Source organism: Ambystoma mexicanum, chromosome 8 (assembly GCF_040938575.1).
Source record: "Ambystoma mexicanum isolate Mex_15411 chromosome 8, UKY_AmexF1_1, whole genome shotgun sequence".
Taxonomy (NCBI): domain Eukaryota; kingdom Metazoa; phylum Chordata; class Amphibia; order Caudata; family Ambystomatidae; genus Ambystoma; species Ambystoma mexicanum.
In genome coordinates, this window is record NC_090929.1 from 301,328,952 (window position 1) to 301,347,759 (window position 18,808).

An 18,808-nucleotide genomic window follows, 5' to 3' on the forward strand; every position below is an offset into this window, starting at 1 on the left:
CTGACAAAACTAGCAATGCTATACCTGAATGCGATTTAGTAGCAGTAGCTGCAGAATTCTGGCTATGAGGTAGTGACTGCTGGACATTTTGCATGTAGGGCAGTGGCTGAGGTTTGACAGATTCCAAAACTGGTTTGCCATTGCTTTCTTCCTGGTTTTCTCTTTGTTCAATTGCTTCTTTGGGATCATTGCTTACATGCTACAATAGACAAAGAACACAAAATATAATGCTTCACTGAATTGCTAGAATTAATCTCTTATTTCCTGTGTTCAATAATTTTACTGGATTATACATAAAAACTAGCACAGTACTAAACATATTACATAGCTTCTAGAGCCATTACTTAAGGAGAATAGTATCCATTTCTTTGAGGTAACCAGGAGATAGTGTGGTGAATGAGTCCATTACAAGATTCAAAATTGGAGGACTGTAAGCAATTTAGCTCCTGCGTGTATCCGAGGACAGCCCGACAAGTAGTTACTAGGAGCAGAGTTTGACTCCCCAGGTCACTGATCCCTTACTAACATATGCATGTGGAATTAATTGTATTTGAGAGAGTGTTTAGAAGGAGCCTTTGAACACATGTAGAAGTAAGATATGCGACTCGCAAAGCACTAGCACCTGCTTTCAGGGAAATACCAGATACTGAGGAGCTGCTTATAGCTACTGAAATAAACATCCCTCTATAAAATTTTATATTTATGTCGGCCTATGCACAGCATGTGAATCGAAGCAGATACAAGCATCAGAGTGTGTGTGTGTGTGTGTGTGTGTGTGTGTGTGTGTGTGTGTGTGTGTGACATTACTCACCATATCGTATTTCTGATGCTTGTATCTGCTTAGATTCACATGCTGTGCATAGGCCGACATCTAGTGGAAGCTGCGGATTATTACAGTTTGTTTTTCGAAACTCGAAAATGGGCGTCGACACAGGGCGTGCCAGTAATACTATCCCTAGTGTGACGTCCACTGTACCCAAGATCCCTCACGCGTCTAGGATCCTCAGATTGTATTTTTTTCCCGACATGAGGTAGCATGAGGAGTAGCGCAAGTACAGATAATCCAAGCAGATAGATAGAAAGGTAAGACTACAAGCAACCATGCGCCTTCTCAGAGGGGAGGAAGGGTGGGTCGCATGTGAATCTAAGCAGATACAAGCATCAGAAATACGATTACGGTGAGTAATGTATCCCTTCTGAGGCTTGTGGAATCTGCTTGGATCACATGCTGTGCATAGATTAGCGAGCAGTACCTGAAGGAGGTGGGATGTGAGAAGGGTCATGAGCAAATAAGTGTCTTAGAACCGCCTGTCCCACTTGTGTATCTGCCTTGGAATGGGTGTCAATGCAGTAATGCTGAGTAAAAGTGTGAATAGAGCTCCATGTAGCTGCTTTGCAAATGGTGTCAAGGGGTACATTTGCAATGAAAGACAGAGTGGCCCCCAATGCCTCTAGTAGAGTTGGATCTTGGCGTGAAAAGCAGAGTTCTTTCAGAGAGTGAGTAACAGCTGGATACAGTTAATAATCCACTTCGAGATGGCACCTTTAGAGACGCGATCCCCCTCTCTGCCTGTAGCTACGGAGACAAACAGTTGATCTGTTTTCCTTAGCGGTCTGGTTTTATTTACATAGTAGAGTACTGCCCTACGCACATCTAGGGTGTGTAGTTTCACCTCAGCCGAGCTTTGAGGGTCCTGGAAGAAAGCCGGAAGCTCGATGGACTGGTTTATGTGGAATTTAGATATAAACTTAGGTGAGAACCTAGGGTGTGTGCGTAAAACCAGCTTGTCTTTATGGACAGTAAAGAAGGGATCCTGCACTGACAGAGCCTGAATTTCACTGACCCTTCTTATAGAAGTAATAGCTACTAAGAAGGCCGTTTTATAAGTCAGGTGTTTGAGACTGCTTTTATGCATGGGCTCGAAAGGGGGGCCAATGAGTTTAGATAACACCACATTAAGGTCCCACCCTGGTGGTGGGTTTGAAATAGGAGGGTGAAGTCTCTTTACTCCTTCCATGAAGGCTTTAACTACTGGTACTTTCCACCACGAGACCTTGTTATGGGAAGTGGTGTATGCTAACAGGGCTGCCAGGTGTACTTTCAGTGAGTTAAAAACCAATCCTGCATCTAGCAGGTGGAGCATGTATGTAACAATAGTGGAAGGAGTGCAATCAACCGGGTTGATTTGTCTACCCTGGCACCAGATAACGAACCTCTTCCACTTGTCAAAGTAACAGTGCCTTGTGTTTGGTTTCCTAGATTCCTTTAGGATGTCCATACACCTCTGTATTAATTGAGATGTCCAAACTCTATGACCTCAGGAGCCATGCTGCCAGGTTCATTGAGTTGGGTTGCTGATGCACTGTTTGACCTTGGTGCTGGGACAGTAGGGTTGTACCAGGCTGGATGTTTGATGGGCTCACACACCGCATTCCTGCGTAGGTGTGGGAACCACGGTTGTCTTGCCCACATGGGAGCAACTAGGACGAGCATCATCGACTCTCTGTTCATCTTGTTGACCACCTTCCTGATGAGAAGTTGGTGGAAAAGCGTACGCAAACATCCCTGACCAGTTCATCCACAGGGCGTTCCCCTGGGAGTCTGGTTGGGGGAACCTGGATGCAAATCCTGGGCATTGTCTGTTTTCGCTTGTGGGAACCCCACTGAGAGAAGATATCTTCTACGACCTCTCTGTGTAGAACCCATTCGTGTTCCTCTGGGAGGGAGTCTCTGCTCAGAGCATCCGCTAGGGAATTGAGCTCCCCTGGAACATGTTGTGATGACAGGAAGATGTTCCGTCTGAGTGTCCATATCCAGATTTTCTGGGCAAGCTTGGACAGATTTGGCGAACGAGTCCCTCCTTGCTTGTTCAGGTAGAACATGGCTGTTGTGCTGTCCGTCCGGATTTGCACTGACAGGTTTAGTAGGTGGGGCTTGAACGCTTGAAGCGATCTGAATACTGCCAGAAGCTCTAGCAGGTTGATGTGGTTCTTGGCCAGTGAGGGAGACCAGAGACCCTGAGCTGTGTGGTGGAGATGGTGAGCTCCCCACCCCGTCAGACATGCATCGGTAGTGACTACTGCCTGTACTTCGGGATCCTAAAAAGGGTTTTCCCTGTGCAAGATTCTCTTGTCCACCAGTGAAGGCTTTGTAGTAGTGTTGGCGAAACGACCACTAGATCGTCCCACTGACCACTTGCCTGAGACCACTGTTTGGTCAACCATTCTTGCATGGGACGCAGGCGCGCGTGGGGGACCAGGTAAATACATGACTCCATCATGCCCAGCAAAAGCATTGCTTTGCGTACCGTTATTTGGTGACCGGACTGATATTGCGGAATTTGCAGTAGTATATTCCGAATTCTTTCCTCTGAAGGAAATGTCAACCCCTCTTGAGTATCTAGGATTGCTCCTAGGAACTGTTTGGAGGTGCTTGGCACCAGGCTTGACTATTTCTCGTTGATTGAGAAGCCTAATTCGTGGAGGAGGTTGATAGTCCTTTGAATATTTGTTCTGCAAATGACTGGGGTTTCCCCCGTTATGAGCCAGTCGTCCAGATAAGGGTACACCAGGATTGCCTCCATGCGTAGGTGTGTAGCTGCCACCGCCAGTACCTTGGTGAATACCCTTGGTGCCGAAGCTATCCCGAAGGGCAGTACCTTGAACTGGTAGTGCCGACTGTCCACCTTGAAGCGCAAGTACCTTCTGTGCGCTGGGAACATGAAAAAAGGCATCTTTTATATCCAAGGTTGCCATGTAATCCCCCTTTTTTAGGAGGGGGATTACCTCTTGTAGCATAGTCATACGAAACTTTTGGGGCTTGACATACTTGTTGGCAGGCCGTAAGTCCAATACTGGGCGCATTGTCAAATCTTTTTTTGGCACAAGGAAGTAAGTTGAATAAATACCCTTGTTTACCTGGTGTCCCGGGACGAGTTCTATCGCGTCCTTTGCTAGCAGATTGGCGATCTCCTCAAGGAGAATCTTCTGATGTTCTAAAGAGTGTACACTTTGTCGTGGAGGATGGTTCCGGGGACGCTGCAGTAGTTCTATACAGTACCCTGCGGATACTGTTGACAGCACCCATCTGTCTGATGTGATCCCTTCCCAAGCCTGGGTGAAGTTGGAAATGCGTCCCCCTACTGGGGTTGCGTGAAAAGGGACCCTGAACTGAGCGTCACTGCTTTGGTGGAGGCGTGCCGCCTCCTTTACTGGGGCTGCCTCTGCCTTTACCACGTCCCCTCCTATTACCCCTGCCGTAACCCTGGGTAGACTGTTGGCTGTTGTTCCACTGTGCACCCTGCCCCTGGGAATAGTTTGATCCTCTCTGGGAATTTTGGCCGCGTGGGCGACGAAAATTACTATTCCCTCTCTGGTTAGGGGGTTTATTGGTTAACTGGCCAAGGGACTTGAGTGTCTAGTATTCGTCCATGGCATTCTTCAGCGCGTCCTTGACCGCCTTACCAAACAGATCGGCTTCCACCGGTTTGTCCAACAATGATGCCTGGGTTTCTGCCTTAAAACCAGACTGCCGTAACCACGCATGTCTCTTGATAACAGTACCTTCTGCTATCAATCTGCCTGCGTTGTCCGCGGCGTCAAAAGTGGCTTTTAAAGTGCAACCAGACACGGCTCTACCCTCTGCGGAAATTCGTGCTAACTGGCCCTTTAAGGGTTCTGGTGCAGAGGCTGAGTGCCGCGACTTCTTCCCACTGATGGCAGTTGTAGCTGGCCAAGAGGGTGGTGGAGTTTGCAATCCTTGCCTGATAGGCGGACGTTGAGGCTACTTTCCTGCCGAAACCATGTAGTTTTTTGCTCTCCTTGTCTGGAGGAGCTTCGGACGATGAGAAGGGTGTTCCAGCCCTCTTAGGAGTGTTAGTGACAACTAGGGAGTCTGGCTTCAGATGTCCTCTTATAAAGAGAGGGTCAGACTGGGCTGCCCTGAAAAGTTTTTCAACTCTGGGATTCACTGCTCTGGTGAGGTTCGGGTTCACCAGGGACGGGTCTATTCTTCGCTGAATAGACTTAAGGATAGGGATGGTCTGGGCAACAGGCCTCCTTTCTCCCACTAACTCCTCGGCGAAGTCCCTCTCTTCCTGGACACCGTGGGTATCAATATGGAAATGTTCTGCTGCTCGTGCAAGAACCTCGTTCAGGAGGGGTTGGTTATCGACAGGGGAGTCGGTAACCAGGGGAGTCGGTAACCAGGGCTTCCTTCTCTACCGGGGAATCTACTCTGTAGGTTTCAGGGTCTTCCTCTTCTTGGTCCTCATCCCCATAGTAGCCCGTCCCGGTTTGCTCTTCTACCATGCCGAAATCTTGGTCCTCACCAAAGGAAGTCTTCTCCTTGATACAGTGAGTATGGCCGTGAGTATGGTTGTACCTCGAAGGGGTCTGTAGACCTCATCGGTGTCTCAAACCGGGGCTCCTTACTCGGGGGGATAGGATCATTAGAGCCTGAGGGTGTAGCCCCTTGTGGATTATATGAAAGGAAATGGTCTGGATTTTTATTGTAAAAGTCTGCCAAAGAAGACATCCTTGACATGACCCTATCTATGTCATCACTCGACCATTTTTTGGAACTGGGAATGACTCTTTCAGAAAGTCTAGGAGATTTATCTTGAGTAGATTTGCTGGTTTTAGAAATATCAGCAGACTTGGTCTTGTCCGTCTGTTTAGGAGGAGTGGAGTGTATCACAGGTGTGGAAGAGTGCAGAGGCTGCTTCTTCTGCTGTTTTCCCCCATCCCTGGGAGTGGAAAAGTGTTTTCCCTGTCCCTTTGTGGCTCCGGAGGTTTTCGACGCCTGGCGTCGAGGATCGGCGGTAGAGTCCTTGTCCTTCGAACGTGGGGCCTCACTGATCTTGTCTGCGGGCTCCGACTCCTGGAGAGCGGTCTGGGGGTGGAAGTCGTCTTCGTCCTCCGACGATCGAACTTCTGTTAGCCTAGGGAGCGAGGCACTCTTGGCAAGAGTGGATGATTGCCTGGAGTCATGCGGCGATCTCGATCGTGAACGCCCAGAGGACACCGATTCGGACCGTTCTGTTTGTGCCTCTTTCCGAGAACTCGACGTCGTCGAGTCTCGGTTGGACTTCGTGTGTTTTGTGTGAGTGGTGTGAAGCACTTGTGTCGCCGGGGGTCTTCCCCATAGCCGCCCTGTCTGACAAACTTCCGAGGTCGGGGACCTGCGCTCGGCTGTCTTTCGACGCCGTAATGCCCTCGCCGTACGAAAGCACGGCATCGCTGCCAACGCTGAAGGCGCCCTCAGCTGCCATGGCCGCCTGCCTGGCGTGGTGGGCCCAACGCTTTGAACGGTCCGTAAGTGTCTTAGGTTTAAACCTACTACACGCTCTGCAGTTCGCTTTGGGGTGGTCCCTCGGCAAGCAGAGATTGCATGTGGCGTGCCCGTCGACCCAAGGGTATTTGCGATTACACTTGGGGCAGAATTGAAAAGGGGTACCCTCCATACGCACCTTGAGGTAGCGGGCTGGTAAGTGTAGGAAATGTATAAGGTGTACCTATATACCAAGAGTGTAGAGTATGTCCAACCCCCCACTCTCCCTACTTGCAGGGCCGAGGCCAGAGGCCTTCCAAGGCCCGGGCCGAGGCCAGAGGCCTTCCGAGGCCCAAATCCGTTGTGCAGCAGCCGACGGTCGATTTCTTCTCGAAGCCGGCGTCGAGTGTCGAAGTTCGACGTTGGGATGGGGAAAGGATGTAAATTAATCAATATTTTAGCAAAAGTATGGCTAAGGCCAGGGGATTCCGCAAAATGCTTCCGACCAGTATGGCAGAAAAAACAATCTGAGGATCCTAGACGCGTGAGGGATCTTGGGTACAGTAGACGTCACACTAGGGATAGTATTACTGGCACGCCCTGTGTCGACGCCCATTTTCGAGTTTCTAAAAACAAACTAATACTCCGCAGCTTCCACAAGATGTCGGCCTATGCACAGCATGTGAATCTAAGCAGATACAAGCATCAGAAATACGATTACGGTGAGTAATATATCTCTTCTGAGGCTTGTGGAATCTGCTTGGATTACATGCTGTGCATAGATTAGCGAGCAGTGTTAGAAGGAGGTGGGATGTTAGAAGGGTCATGAGCAAATAAATGTCTTAGAACCGCTTGTCCCACTTGAGTATCTGTCTTGGAATGGGCGTCAATGCAGTAGTGCTGAGTAAAAGTGTGAATAGAGCTCCAAGTAGCTGCTTTGCAAATGGTGTCAAGGGGTACATTTGCAATGAAAGCCAGAGTGGCCCCAATGCCGCTTGTAGAGTGGGCTCTTGGCATGAAAGGCAGAGTTTTGTCAGAAAGAGAGTAACAGCTGGATACAGTTAATAATCCACTTAGAGATGGCACCTTTAGAGACGCGCTCTCCCTCTCTGCCTGTAGCTACGGAGACAAACAGCTGATCTGTTTTCCGAAGCGGTCTGGTTTTGTTGATATAGTAGAGGACCGCCCTACGCACATCTAGGGTGTGTAGTTTCACCTCAGCCAAGCTTTGTGGGTCTTGGAAGAAAGCCGGAAGCTCGATGGACTGGTTCACGTGGAATTTAGAAATAAACTTAGGTGAGAACCTAGGGTTTGTACGTAAAACCAGTTTATCTTTATGAACTGTAAAGAATCCATCCTGCACTGACAGAGCCTGAATTTCACTGACCCTTATAGAAGTTATTGCTACTAAGAAGGCCGTCTTATAAGTCAGGTGTTTGAAACTGCTTTTATGCATGGGTTTGAATGGGGGGGGCCCATGAGTTTAGATAGCACCGCGTTAAGGTCCCATCCTGGTGGTGGGTTTGAAATAGGAGGGTGAAGTCTCTTTACTCCTTCCATGAAGGCTTTAACTACTGGTACTTTCCACCACAATACCTTGTTATGGGATGTGGTGTATGCTGACAGCGCTGCCAGGTGTACCTTCAGTGAGTTAAATACCAGTCCTGCATCCAGCAGGTGGAGCATGTATGTGACAACTGTGGAAGGAGTGCAATCAACCGGGTTGATTTGCTTATTCTGGCACCAGATAACAAATCGTTTCCATTTGTCAAAGTAGCAGTGCCTCGTGTTTGGCTTCCTAGATTCTTTTAGGATGTCCATACATCTCTGTGGTAATTTGAGATGTCCAAACTCTATGACCTCAGGAGCCATGCTGCTAGGTTAATTGAGTTGGGTTGAGGATGCACTGTTTCACCTGGGTGGTGGGACAGTAGGTTGTACCAGCCCGGGAGTTTGATGGGTTCGCACACCGCTAGTCTGCGTAGGTGTGGGAACCATGGTTGTCTCGCTTACATGGGAGCAACTAGGACGAGCGTCATTGATTCAATGTTCATCTTGCTGACCACCTTCCTGATGAGGTGTTGGTGGAAAAGCGTACGCAAACATCCCTGACCAGTTCATCCAAAGGGCGTTCCTCTGGGAGTCTGGCTGGGGGAACCTGGATGCAAATCCTGGGCACTGTCTGTTTTCGCTTGTGGCGAATAGGTCTATGGTGGGGAAACCCCACTGAGAGAAGTTATCTTCTACGATTTCTCTGTGTAGACACCATTTGTGTTCCTCTGGGAGGTGATCTCTGGTCAAAGCATCGGCCAGAGAATTGAGATCCCCTGGAACATGTTGAGATGACAGGAAGATCTTCCGTCCGAGTGCCCATATCCACATTTTCTGGGCAAGCTTGGACAGATTTGGCGAACGAGTCCCTCCTTGCTTGTTTAGTTAAAACATGGCTGTAGTGCTGTCCGTCTGGATCTGCACTGACAGATTCAGCAGGTAGGGCTTGAACGCTTGAAGCGCTCTGAATACTGCCAGAAGATCTAGCAGGTTGATGTGATTCTTGGCCACTGAGTGAGACCAGAGACCCTGAGATGTGTGGTGGAGGTGGTGAGCTCCCCACCCTGTCAGGCATGCATCAGTTGTGACTACCGCCTGTATCTCGGGATCGTAAAAGGCTTTCCCCTTGGACAGATTTTCTCTTGTCCACCAGTGAAGGCTTTGTACCAGTGTTGGCCAAACAACCACTAGATCGTCCCACTGACCACTTGCCTGAGACCACTGTTTCGCCAACCATTCTTGCAGGCGCGCGTGGGGGACCAGGTAAATACATGACGCCCATCATGCCCAGCAAACGCATTGCTTTGCGTACAGTTATCTGGCGACCGGCCTGATATTGCAGAATTTGCAGCAGTATATTCCGAATTCTTTTATCTGATGGCAAGGTCAACCCCTCTTGCATGTCTAGGATAGCTCCTAGGAACTGTTTGGAGGTGCTTGGCACCAGACTGGACTTCTTCTCGTTTATTGAGAAGCCTAATTCGAAGAGGAGGTCAATCGCCCTTTGAATGTTTGTTCTGCAAATTACTGGGGTCTCCCCCGTGATGAGCCAGTCGTCCAGGTAAGGGTACACCGAGATTGCCTCCCTGCGTAGGTGTGCTGCCGCCACTGCCAGTACCATGGTGAATACCCCTGGAGCCGAGGCTATCCCGAAGGGCAGTACCTTGAACTGGTAGTGCCGACTGTCCACCTTGAAGCGCAAGTACTTTTGGTGCGCTGGGAACATGGAAATATGAAAATAGGCATCTCTCATGTTCAATGTTGCCATGTAATCTCCCTGTTTTAGGAGGGGGATTACCTCTTGGAGAGTAGTCATGCGAAATTTTTGGGGCTTGACATACTTGTTTGCAGGCCGTAAGTCCAATACTGGGCGCATTGTCAAATTTTTTTTGGGCACAAGGAAGTAAGTTGAATAAATACCCTTGTTTAGCTGGTGTCCCGGGACGAGTTCTATCGCGTCCTTTGCTAGAAGATTGACGATCTCCTTGAGGAGGATCTTCTGGTGGTCCAAAGAATGTATTCTTTGTCGTGGAGGGTGGTTTTGGGGACGCTCTAACAGTTGTATGCAGTATCCTGTGAACACTGTGGACAGCACCCATCTGTCTGAAGTGATTCGCTTCCCAAGCTTGGGTGAAGTTGGAAATGCGTCCCCCTACTGGGGATGTGTGAGAAGGGACCCTGAACAGAACGTCACGGTTTTGGTGGAGGCGTGCCACCGCCTCTACTGGGGCTGCCTCTATCCTTACCAAACCCTCTCTTATTATCCCTGCCTTAACCCTGGGTAGACTGCTGGCTGTTCCATTGTGTACCCTGCCCCTGGGAATAGTTAGACCCTCTCTGGGAATTTTGTCCGCGTGGGTGACGAAAATTGCCATTCCCTCTCTTTGGTTTGGGGGTTTATTGGTTAGCTGGCCTAGGGATTTGAGTGTCTCATACTAGTCCTTGGCATATTTCAGCGCGTCCTCGACCGCCTTTCCAAACAATAGATCCGGCTCCACCGGATTGTCTATCAATGAAGCCTGGGTTTCGGCTTTGAACCCAGACTGTCACAACCAAGCATGCCTTTTGATAACAGTACCCTCTGCTATCAATCTGCCGGCGTTATCCGCGGCATCAAAGGTTGCTTTCAATATGCAACCGGACACCGCTCTTCCTTCCGCCGAAACTCGTGCCAATTGTCTTTTTAAGGATTCTGGGGCAGAATCTATGAGTGACGCGACTTCTTCCCACTGGTGGCAGTTGTAACTCGCCAGCAGGGTGGTGGAGTTGGCAATCCTTGCCTGGCAGGCGGAAGTGGAGGCTACTTTCCTCCCAAGCCTTAAATGTTCTTGCTCTCCTTGTCGGGAGGAGCTTCCGACGATAAGGGTGTTCCCGCCCTCTTACGGGTGTTTGTAACTACCAGGGAGTCTGGTTTCAGATGCCCTCTTATGTACAGTGGGTCTGTTTGGGCTGCCCTGAAAAGCTTCTCAACTCTGGGGTTTACCGCCCTAGTGAGATAGGGATTAACAAGGGAAGGGTCTATCCTCCTTTGTATTGACTTCAGGATAGGGATGGCCTGGGCAACAGGTCTCCTTTCTCCCACTAACTCCTCGGCAAAGTCCCTCTCTTCCTGAGTACCCTGGGTGTCAATGTGGAAGTGTTCTGCCGCTCTGGACAGCACTTCATTCAAGAGAGGCTGGTTATCGAAAGCGGAGTCAGTAACCGGGGGTTCTTTATCTACCGGGGAATCTAGCCTGTAGGTTTCTGGGTTGTCCTCCTCCTCCTCTTGGTCCTCATCATCCCCATAGTAGCCCGTCCCAGTTTGTTCTTCCAACATGCCCAAAAATGGATCCTCATAAAGGGATGGATCTCCCTGATATTGAGAATAGGGATTTCTACTGAAGGGGTCTGAAGTAGGAGCTTCAACCCGGGACCTCTTACTTGGGGGTATAGGATCCTTAGAGCCTGAGGGAGTTGACCCGTCGGGGTAAAAGAGAGAAAGTGTTCAGGGTTTTTGGCGTAGAAATCTGCCAATGACGACATCCTTGACATGACTGTCTATGTCATCAGTAGACCATTCTCTTCAACTGGGAATGATTCTTTCTTGAAGGCCTTTTCCCTGTCTTATCTTGACTAGACCTACTGGTTTGAACAGGGGTCTTTGGGATAACAGAAGACCGAGACTTGTCCATCTGTTTATGTGTGGAAGGAGGCTGAGACTGCTTCCTTTGTTGTTTTCCCCCTTCCCCGTGTGTGGAAGAGTGTTTACCCTGTTTGTCCCCCCTGTTTCGACACCTGGCGCCGAGGTTCGGGGGTAGCGTCCCTATCTCTGGCTAGTGGAGGTTGGGACGCGGGAGCAGCCGTTGCGCGGCCTGTTGACGCCGACTCCTGGAGTGCTGACTGGGGATAGAGGTCGGTTTCGTCTTCTGACGATCGAACCTCCGTTACCTTGGGAAGCGAGGCACTTCTGGCAACAGTGGATGCTTGCCTGGAGTCATGCGGCGATCTAGATCGAGAACACCCAGAGGACACCGATTTGGACCGTTCTCTATGTGCCTCTTTCCGAGTACTCGAAGTGCGCGTCGAGTCTCGGTTGGACTTTGTGTGTTTAGTGGAAGTGCTGTGGGTAGCGCTTGTGTCGCCGGGGGTCTTCCCCATAGCCGCCCTGCCGGACGACCTTCCGAGGTCGGGGACTTGCGCTTGGCTGTCAATTGACGCCACGTTGCCCTCGCCGTCTGAAAGCACGGCGTTGCTGCCATCGCTGAAGGCGCCCTCCGACACCTGGTGTGGTGGGCCCAACGCTTCATCGAACGGTCCTTGAGTGTTTTTGGTTTGAACCTACTACACGCTCTGCAGTTAGCCTCAGGGTGGTCCCTCGGTAAGCAGAGATTGCACGTGGCGTGCCTGTTGACCCCAAGGGTACTTGCGGTTGCACTTTGGGCAAAATTGGAAAGGGGTACCCTCCATACGCACCTTGTGGCAGTATCCAAGCAGATACGTATCAGACAAGCTCATAAGCATCCATGCGGCTTTTATCAGATGGGAGAAAGGGTGGGTTGCATGCAAATCTAAGCAGATACAAGCATCAGCAATACGATCACAGTGAATAATGTATCCGTTCTGAGGCCTGTAGAATCTGCTTAGATCACATGCTGTGCACAGATTAGTGAGCAGTGGAAGGAGGAGGTAGGATGCGAGAAGGTTCATGAGCGAACAGATGTCTTAGAACCACTTGTCTCACTTGTGTATCTGTCTTGGAATGAGTGTCAATGCATTTGTGCTGAGTGAACGTATGTACAGTGCTCCATGTAGCTGCCTTGCAAATGCTGTCCAAGGGGACATTTCCAATGAAAGCAAGAGTGGCTCCTGTACCTCTTGTGGAGTGAGCCCTGGGCGTAAAAGGCAGTGTTTTATTTGATAGGGACTAGCACAGTAGAACAAGTTACTTCTTACCTTGTAACGTTCTTTCGACGGGATGTTCCTCCGACGTATTCCTCATCTTAGATATATCTCCTTCCAGCTCTGCTGGCCTCGGAAACATATTTTTCTCTCTAGAGGGCGCTGCACGTCGACGTCCTTTGAGTCGATGTCCCTCGACAGCTGCCGTATCGACGCCAACGTCATCCTGGCTATAAAGGCCGCGCGCAGCACCCGTTGCTCAGTTCCGTTTTTGTAGCCCACAATAATGCTTTCTGGACTAAACTAATCACCCTGAAGGAGCGTAAGCTGCAACAACAAGGGAAGTAGAACTGCGGGGATGGATGGGAGGGTCGATGAGGAATACGTCGGAGGAACATCCCGTCGGAAAAACGTTACAAGCTAAGAAGTAACTTGTTCTTCGAAGGGATTGTGTCCTCCGACGTATTCCTCATCTTAGATACGCTCCCATAGCAGTATTCTATTATTGGAGGAGGGAGTACCGACTTCATGCTGTCTTCTATTGATGAATAGAATGCAGTACAGCCCTTCCAAACCTAGTCTGACTGGAGGAGGAATCCAAATTGTAAAATCGTGTAAAGGTATGGACAGACGACCATGTAGCGGCCGCACAGATGTCTTTAACTGGCACACCTCTTTTGAGGGCCGATGAAGCTGCAATACCTCTGGTCGAATGAGCCCTAAGGTTTTGAAGGGGCTCTTTTCCTGCCAATTTATAACATTCCAGAATGGCTAGAATGATCCATCTGGAAATGGTCTGCTTAGTTATTGGTAACCCCAGCTTGTGACCTGTGTAACCTACAAACAGCTGGTCTGCCTGTCTTATCCTGGCTAGTCTACTGATGTAAAAACTTAAAGCCCTTGAAATAGGATGGTTCTTCCGCAGTGCGCTTAAAGATGGATAGCGCTGCGAGATAGCCCTTAATGCTGCCAACTTGAAGGCCTGAATTTGCCAAATATAGTAGGAAGGACAAAACCATTGGTGTACCACATGAAAAAGGTTCGATATTCTGTTCTCTACACCAGCTGCAAAATCTGTTCCAACGGCAGCGGTATAAAGACTTTGTTGCTGGCCTCCTTGCCGAGAGCAACACCTCCATAACATCATCAGGGAGGTCCCAATCCTTGTACCTCAGCCGTTCAGAAGCCAAGCGTGAAGGTTGAGGGTTTTGATGTCTGGATGGAGAACCTAACCTCCCTTCTGTGAGAGTAAGTTCTCTCTGAGTGGAAGTCGAATTGGAGGGCAGATGGACAAGTCTAGAAGGTCCGGGTACCACGTTCTCCTGGCCCAATCCGGGGCAATCAGGATCATGGTTCTCCGGAATCTTCTCAACCTCCTGATCATTTGAGGAATGACAGGAACCGGTGGAAACGCGTACAGAAGCGGAAACTCCCAGTCCACTATGAACGCGTCTCCCAGAGCTCTTCTCGGGGGAAATTCCCTTGAGCAGAACAGATCGCATTTCCTGTTGATGCTGGTGGCGAACAGATCTACTTGAGGGGTTCCCCAAAGGGCGAAGATCTCTTGAAGGACTTCCTGAGCTAGCTCCCACTCGTGGGAGACTGTGCTCTGCCTGCTCAGAGCGTCCGCTGTCAAGTTCTTCTCTCCGGCTAGGTGAACTGCCGATAGAGAGATTCCTTCTTGGATTGCCCAAAACCAGAGCTGCATCGCCTCTCTGCACAGGGGTAGTGATCCTACGCCTCCTCTTTTGTTGAGGTAATGCATGGCCACTGTGTTGTCCGTCATTATCAAGACGTTTTTCCCCTTGTACAGCTGGCAGGAATGCCTTGAGCGCAAGTATGATGGCTCTCAGCTCTAACAGGTTGATATGTAGTCTGGACTCCGATGGAGACCAACGACCGCTGATGGTCAAGTCGTTGGCGTGGGCTCCCCACCCCGTGATTGAGGCATCCGTGACTACTGTTATCTCCGGCCAGGGTTGCCAAAACTGTTCTCCTTTCAGAATGTTCTCCTGACAGGCCCACCACTGAAGGTCTTGAGCTACTCTGTCGGGAACCTGAAGAAGATCCGTCATTCTCCCTGAGAATTGTGACCACTGAGTCCTCAGTGCCCACTGGAGGGATCTCATTCTCAGGCGAGCCTCTGGCACTAGGAAAATGCAGGATGCCATGAGGCCTAGCAACCTCAAAAAGTCGAAGGCTGGGAGACGTTGGGCATGTTGGAACTTGGTAACCATCTGTAGAATATCTTGAGCCCTCACCTCTGGTGGCGAGGCTTTTCCCAGGGAAGTATCCAGGATCGCTCCTATGAACTGGAGTCTCTGCGATGGTATCATTTGTGACTTCTTTAAATTGAGGGAGAAGCCCAGTCTGTGAAGGGAGTGGCACACGTGATTTAGCTGGATCTGAGCTTGTTCCGAAGAAACAGCCCTGATCAACCAATCGTCCAGGTAGGGGTAGACGTGAATCCCTTCCCTCCTTAGACTTGCCGCCACTACCGACATTAACTTGGTGAAGACCCTTGGGGCGGAGGTCAGCCCAAATGGCAGCACTCGAAATTGATAGTGAGAGTTGCCAATTGCGAACCTCAGGTATTTCCTGTGTTTGAGATGGATAGGCACATGGAAATAAGCGTCCTGAAAGGTCCAGAGATACCAACCAGTCCTGGAACTGAAGGGCCTGGAGGATCTGAGAAAGAGTGACCATCTTGAATTTGTCTTTCCTGAGGAATTTGTTCAATTCTCACAAGTCCAAGATGGGTCTCAGTCCTCTGTCTTTCTTCGGAATGAGAAAGTAAGGGGAGTACCAGCCATTGTTCCTCTCCGCTACAGGTACCGGTTCTATGGCACCTTTCTCTAGCAGGTCTAAAATTTCCTGCAAGAGGAGCGGATCTGGAGCTTTCTGAGAGCTGATCCCCGGTGAATGACTCTGAGGTATACGTAGGAAAGGTAGGCAGTAACCTTGGGCAACTGTTTCCAATGCCCAAGCATCTGACGCGATAGCCTGCCATACCGCCAGATGTTGAGTCAACCTGCCTCCTACAGGTGTCCTGTGAGGGAAGTCCTCAGAGTGGTTTTGGGGCGGCTGATGCAGATGCCGATGGTAAAGAGGCACCTGCTGTTGCTGCGGCTTTTGAATATCTACCTCGTCTACCTCGGGTAGTTCTTCTTTGTCCCCTTTGAGCCGGTCGTCCTCTACCTCTTCCGAATGCGGAGTAGAAGCGAAAGGACTTGCCCCTCGCAGAGGTTCCTGTGGGACGAAAAATGTCTGACGGATTGCAGCTCCGAGGGATTTTGCTGCTGCTTTTGAAGTTTGCAGTTTCTCTAAACTGTCATCCGCCTTTTTCCCGAACAAAGAAGAGCCATCGAATGGCATGTTCAAGAGCCTGGCTTGCACATCTGGGGCAAAACCAGACTCTCAATCAAGCAAATCTCCTGGTTGTTTTACTTGCCGCCATTGCTCTGCTGATACTGTCAGCCGAATCAATGCCCGTCTGGAGGGATTCGCACATAGCGTCTTTACCGTCCTGTATGATATTCAGGAACGCCTCCCTTTCTTCTCCCTCCGGGATGCAGTCAGCCGCTGTACAAGCACACTCCCAAAGTGTATGGCTGAATCTAGCAAGGGTGCAAGTAGCATTAACAGATTTTAACGCCATGCTACATGCCGAAAAAACTTTCTTTGCCATAGCATCATATTTTTTTATCGTCCCTGTCCTGTGGGACGGTAGGATAAGCCGTCTTGACATCGGTAGAAGATGCTGCCTGTACCACCAGACTTTCTGGGGATGGGTGTTTTGACAAAAACTCCGGGTCTGTAGAGGATACCCTGTATTTTGTAGACAGTTTTTTATTTACTGCCGGGACGACATCTGGGGTTTCCCAGTTCGTCATAATCTTCCTCTGAAGAGCTTTATGAAAAGGCACCACAGGATCCTCCTGTGGGCCTTTGTCAAGAATATCCGTGAGGTCATCTTGTTGGAAAGATTGTGAAGGTGCAGACCACCCCATAAACTCTGTGATCCTGGCCATTAAGGCTCTATAGGGGGTTTCAGCATGCTCCCCCGGGTCTGGCCTAGCAAACTCCACCTCAGGGGAAGTGTCTAACCCACTTGCCTCATGTAAGGAATCATGAAGATCCTTTAACCTGCGTTCTTCAGAGGAAAATTCCTCTCTAATTGGGGTTACAGGTCCCTGCAACTCAAATGTGTCTTCCTGTTCAGACAATTCACCCTCTTCCAATATTGAGGACATAGTTCTCAATTGTTCTGAACTCAAAGGGTGTAAAGCCCATTTCCAAGGCAGAGGGTGCCGAACTTGTCATAATCGGCCTCGAAAACGTCGATGCCGAAGGCTTCGAGCGTGGCGTTAAAAACAAAGGCGGAGGCCTCGAAGACCTCGACAGAATTGGGATTCTACTCGACAATCTCAAAGCCATCGACGTCGAGGACCTGTGGATAGACACTGGGTGTGTCGTAACCGTGACTTTTCTTGGCGTCGACACCGGTGTCGAAGCTGGCGTCGAGTCGACAGACTAGTGTGTCGAAGGTCCCTTTGACAACGGCGTCGAAGACATCGACCTCGACGGAACTTTCGTCGACGGCGTCGACGGAACCTTCGAGGAAGGTTTGGAGGTCCTAGTCCTGCTCGAGGGTTCGTGACGCGCTCGAGAGGTTTCTTTCGCCGGGTACTGCGACTCGCTGCGTTTTTGACCTTCGGGTCTTTCGACCAGAGCATCGCTCTCGGCAGTCTTCGAGGGGGTCAAGGCCGCTTTCTCGAAGACGCTCATCATATTTTTGCGGAATTCCTCCCATTCAGCCCGGGAACTATGTTTCGTGGGGCACGGGATTTTCTTTGGCGAAACAGAGGAAGACGGAGAAGGGGATCTTCCACGTCTCCTCTTCGAGTGCTTCGTTCTCGAGGAGTGATGAGACCCACTCCGAGATCTGGAGCGCAAATGGTGACGAGGAGACGAATGTCTCGACTTCGTCGACGAAGAAGAAGCTTTAAAAGTCTTACCTTTCTCCAGCTTCCCCCTACGCTCCTTCAGGGCCTTAGCTGTCATGGACATACAGTCCTCGCACTCCGAACAATGGTGTGCAGCTCCCAAACACCACAGACAAACTCTATGAGGGTCAGTCAGCGACATCTTTTTCCCACAATCTCGGCATTTTTTGAAGCCGGATCGAGGAGTTGTCGGTCCCGACGAAGAAGCCATCGAGTACGGATCGAATAACTCGAGGTAAATAGGTTTAACCTGACAAAAACTGAGCAACGGTTTTCCGAGGCACTGAGTACGCGCAGAAAAACGGAACTGAGCAACGGGCGCTGCGCGCGGCCTTTATAGCCAGGATGACGTCGGCGTCGATACGGCGGCTGTCGAGGGACATCGACTTGAAGGACGTCGACACGCAGCGCCCTCTAGAGAGAAAATTTTTTCCGAGGCCAGCAGAGCTGGAAGGAGATATATCTAAGATGAGGAATACGTCGGAGGACACAATCCCTTCGAAGTATACATCTGACTAACCACCTAGGGATGGCATTCTTAGAAATGCGGTCACCTTCTCTGCCTGGTGCTATGGAGAAACAATTGATCTGTTTTTCTTAGTGTTCTGGTCTCGTCTACAAAGTAGAGGCCCCCTCTCCTCACATTGAGTGTGTGGAGTTTTACCTCAGCTGAGCTGTTGGGTTCCTGGAAGAAAGCCGGTAGCTCAATTGACTGGTTTACATCAAATTTGCAGATTAATTTAGGGGAGAACCTAGGGTGAGTACGTAAAACCAGCTTGTCATTGTGTACAACAAAGAAGGATCCTGCACTGACGATGCTCGAATTTCACTAACCCTTCTTATGGAAGTGATAGCCACTAAGAGGCAGTTTTATAAGTCACGTGTTTGAGACTAGACTTGTGCACAGGCTCGAAAGGGGGTCCCACGAGCTTAGCGAGTACCACATTGAGGCCCCAACCTGGCGGCAGGTTAGAAATTAGAGGGTGGAGTCTCTTTACGCCTTCCATAAATGCCTTGTTGACTGGTACTTTCCACCATGAGACCTTATTATGAGAGGCTGTGTAGGCTGCCAAGGCCGCCAGATGGACCTTGAGGGAGTTGA

The 18,808-nt window shown here is 49.9% G+C and overlaps 1 protein-coding gene across 14 annotated transcripts in view; it reads right to left on the minus strand.

Annotated features, from left to right (window-relative positions):
* EHMT1 (euchromatic histone lysine methyltransferase 1) overlaps window positions 1–18,808 on the minus strand; it is a 2,375,011-nt gene that overhangs the window by 1,686,225 nt on the left and 669,978 nt on the right. For all 14 annotated transcript variants that reach the window (XM_069609714.1, XM_069609713.1, XM_069609712.1 and 11 more), the window contains one exon: window positions 25–199. In XM_069609714.1, coding sequence (XP_069465815.1) covers window positions 25–199 — 175 coding nt within the window. The remainder of the gene's footprint in view (window positions 1–24; window positions 200–18,808) is intronic.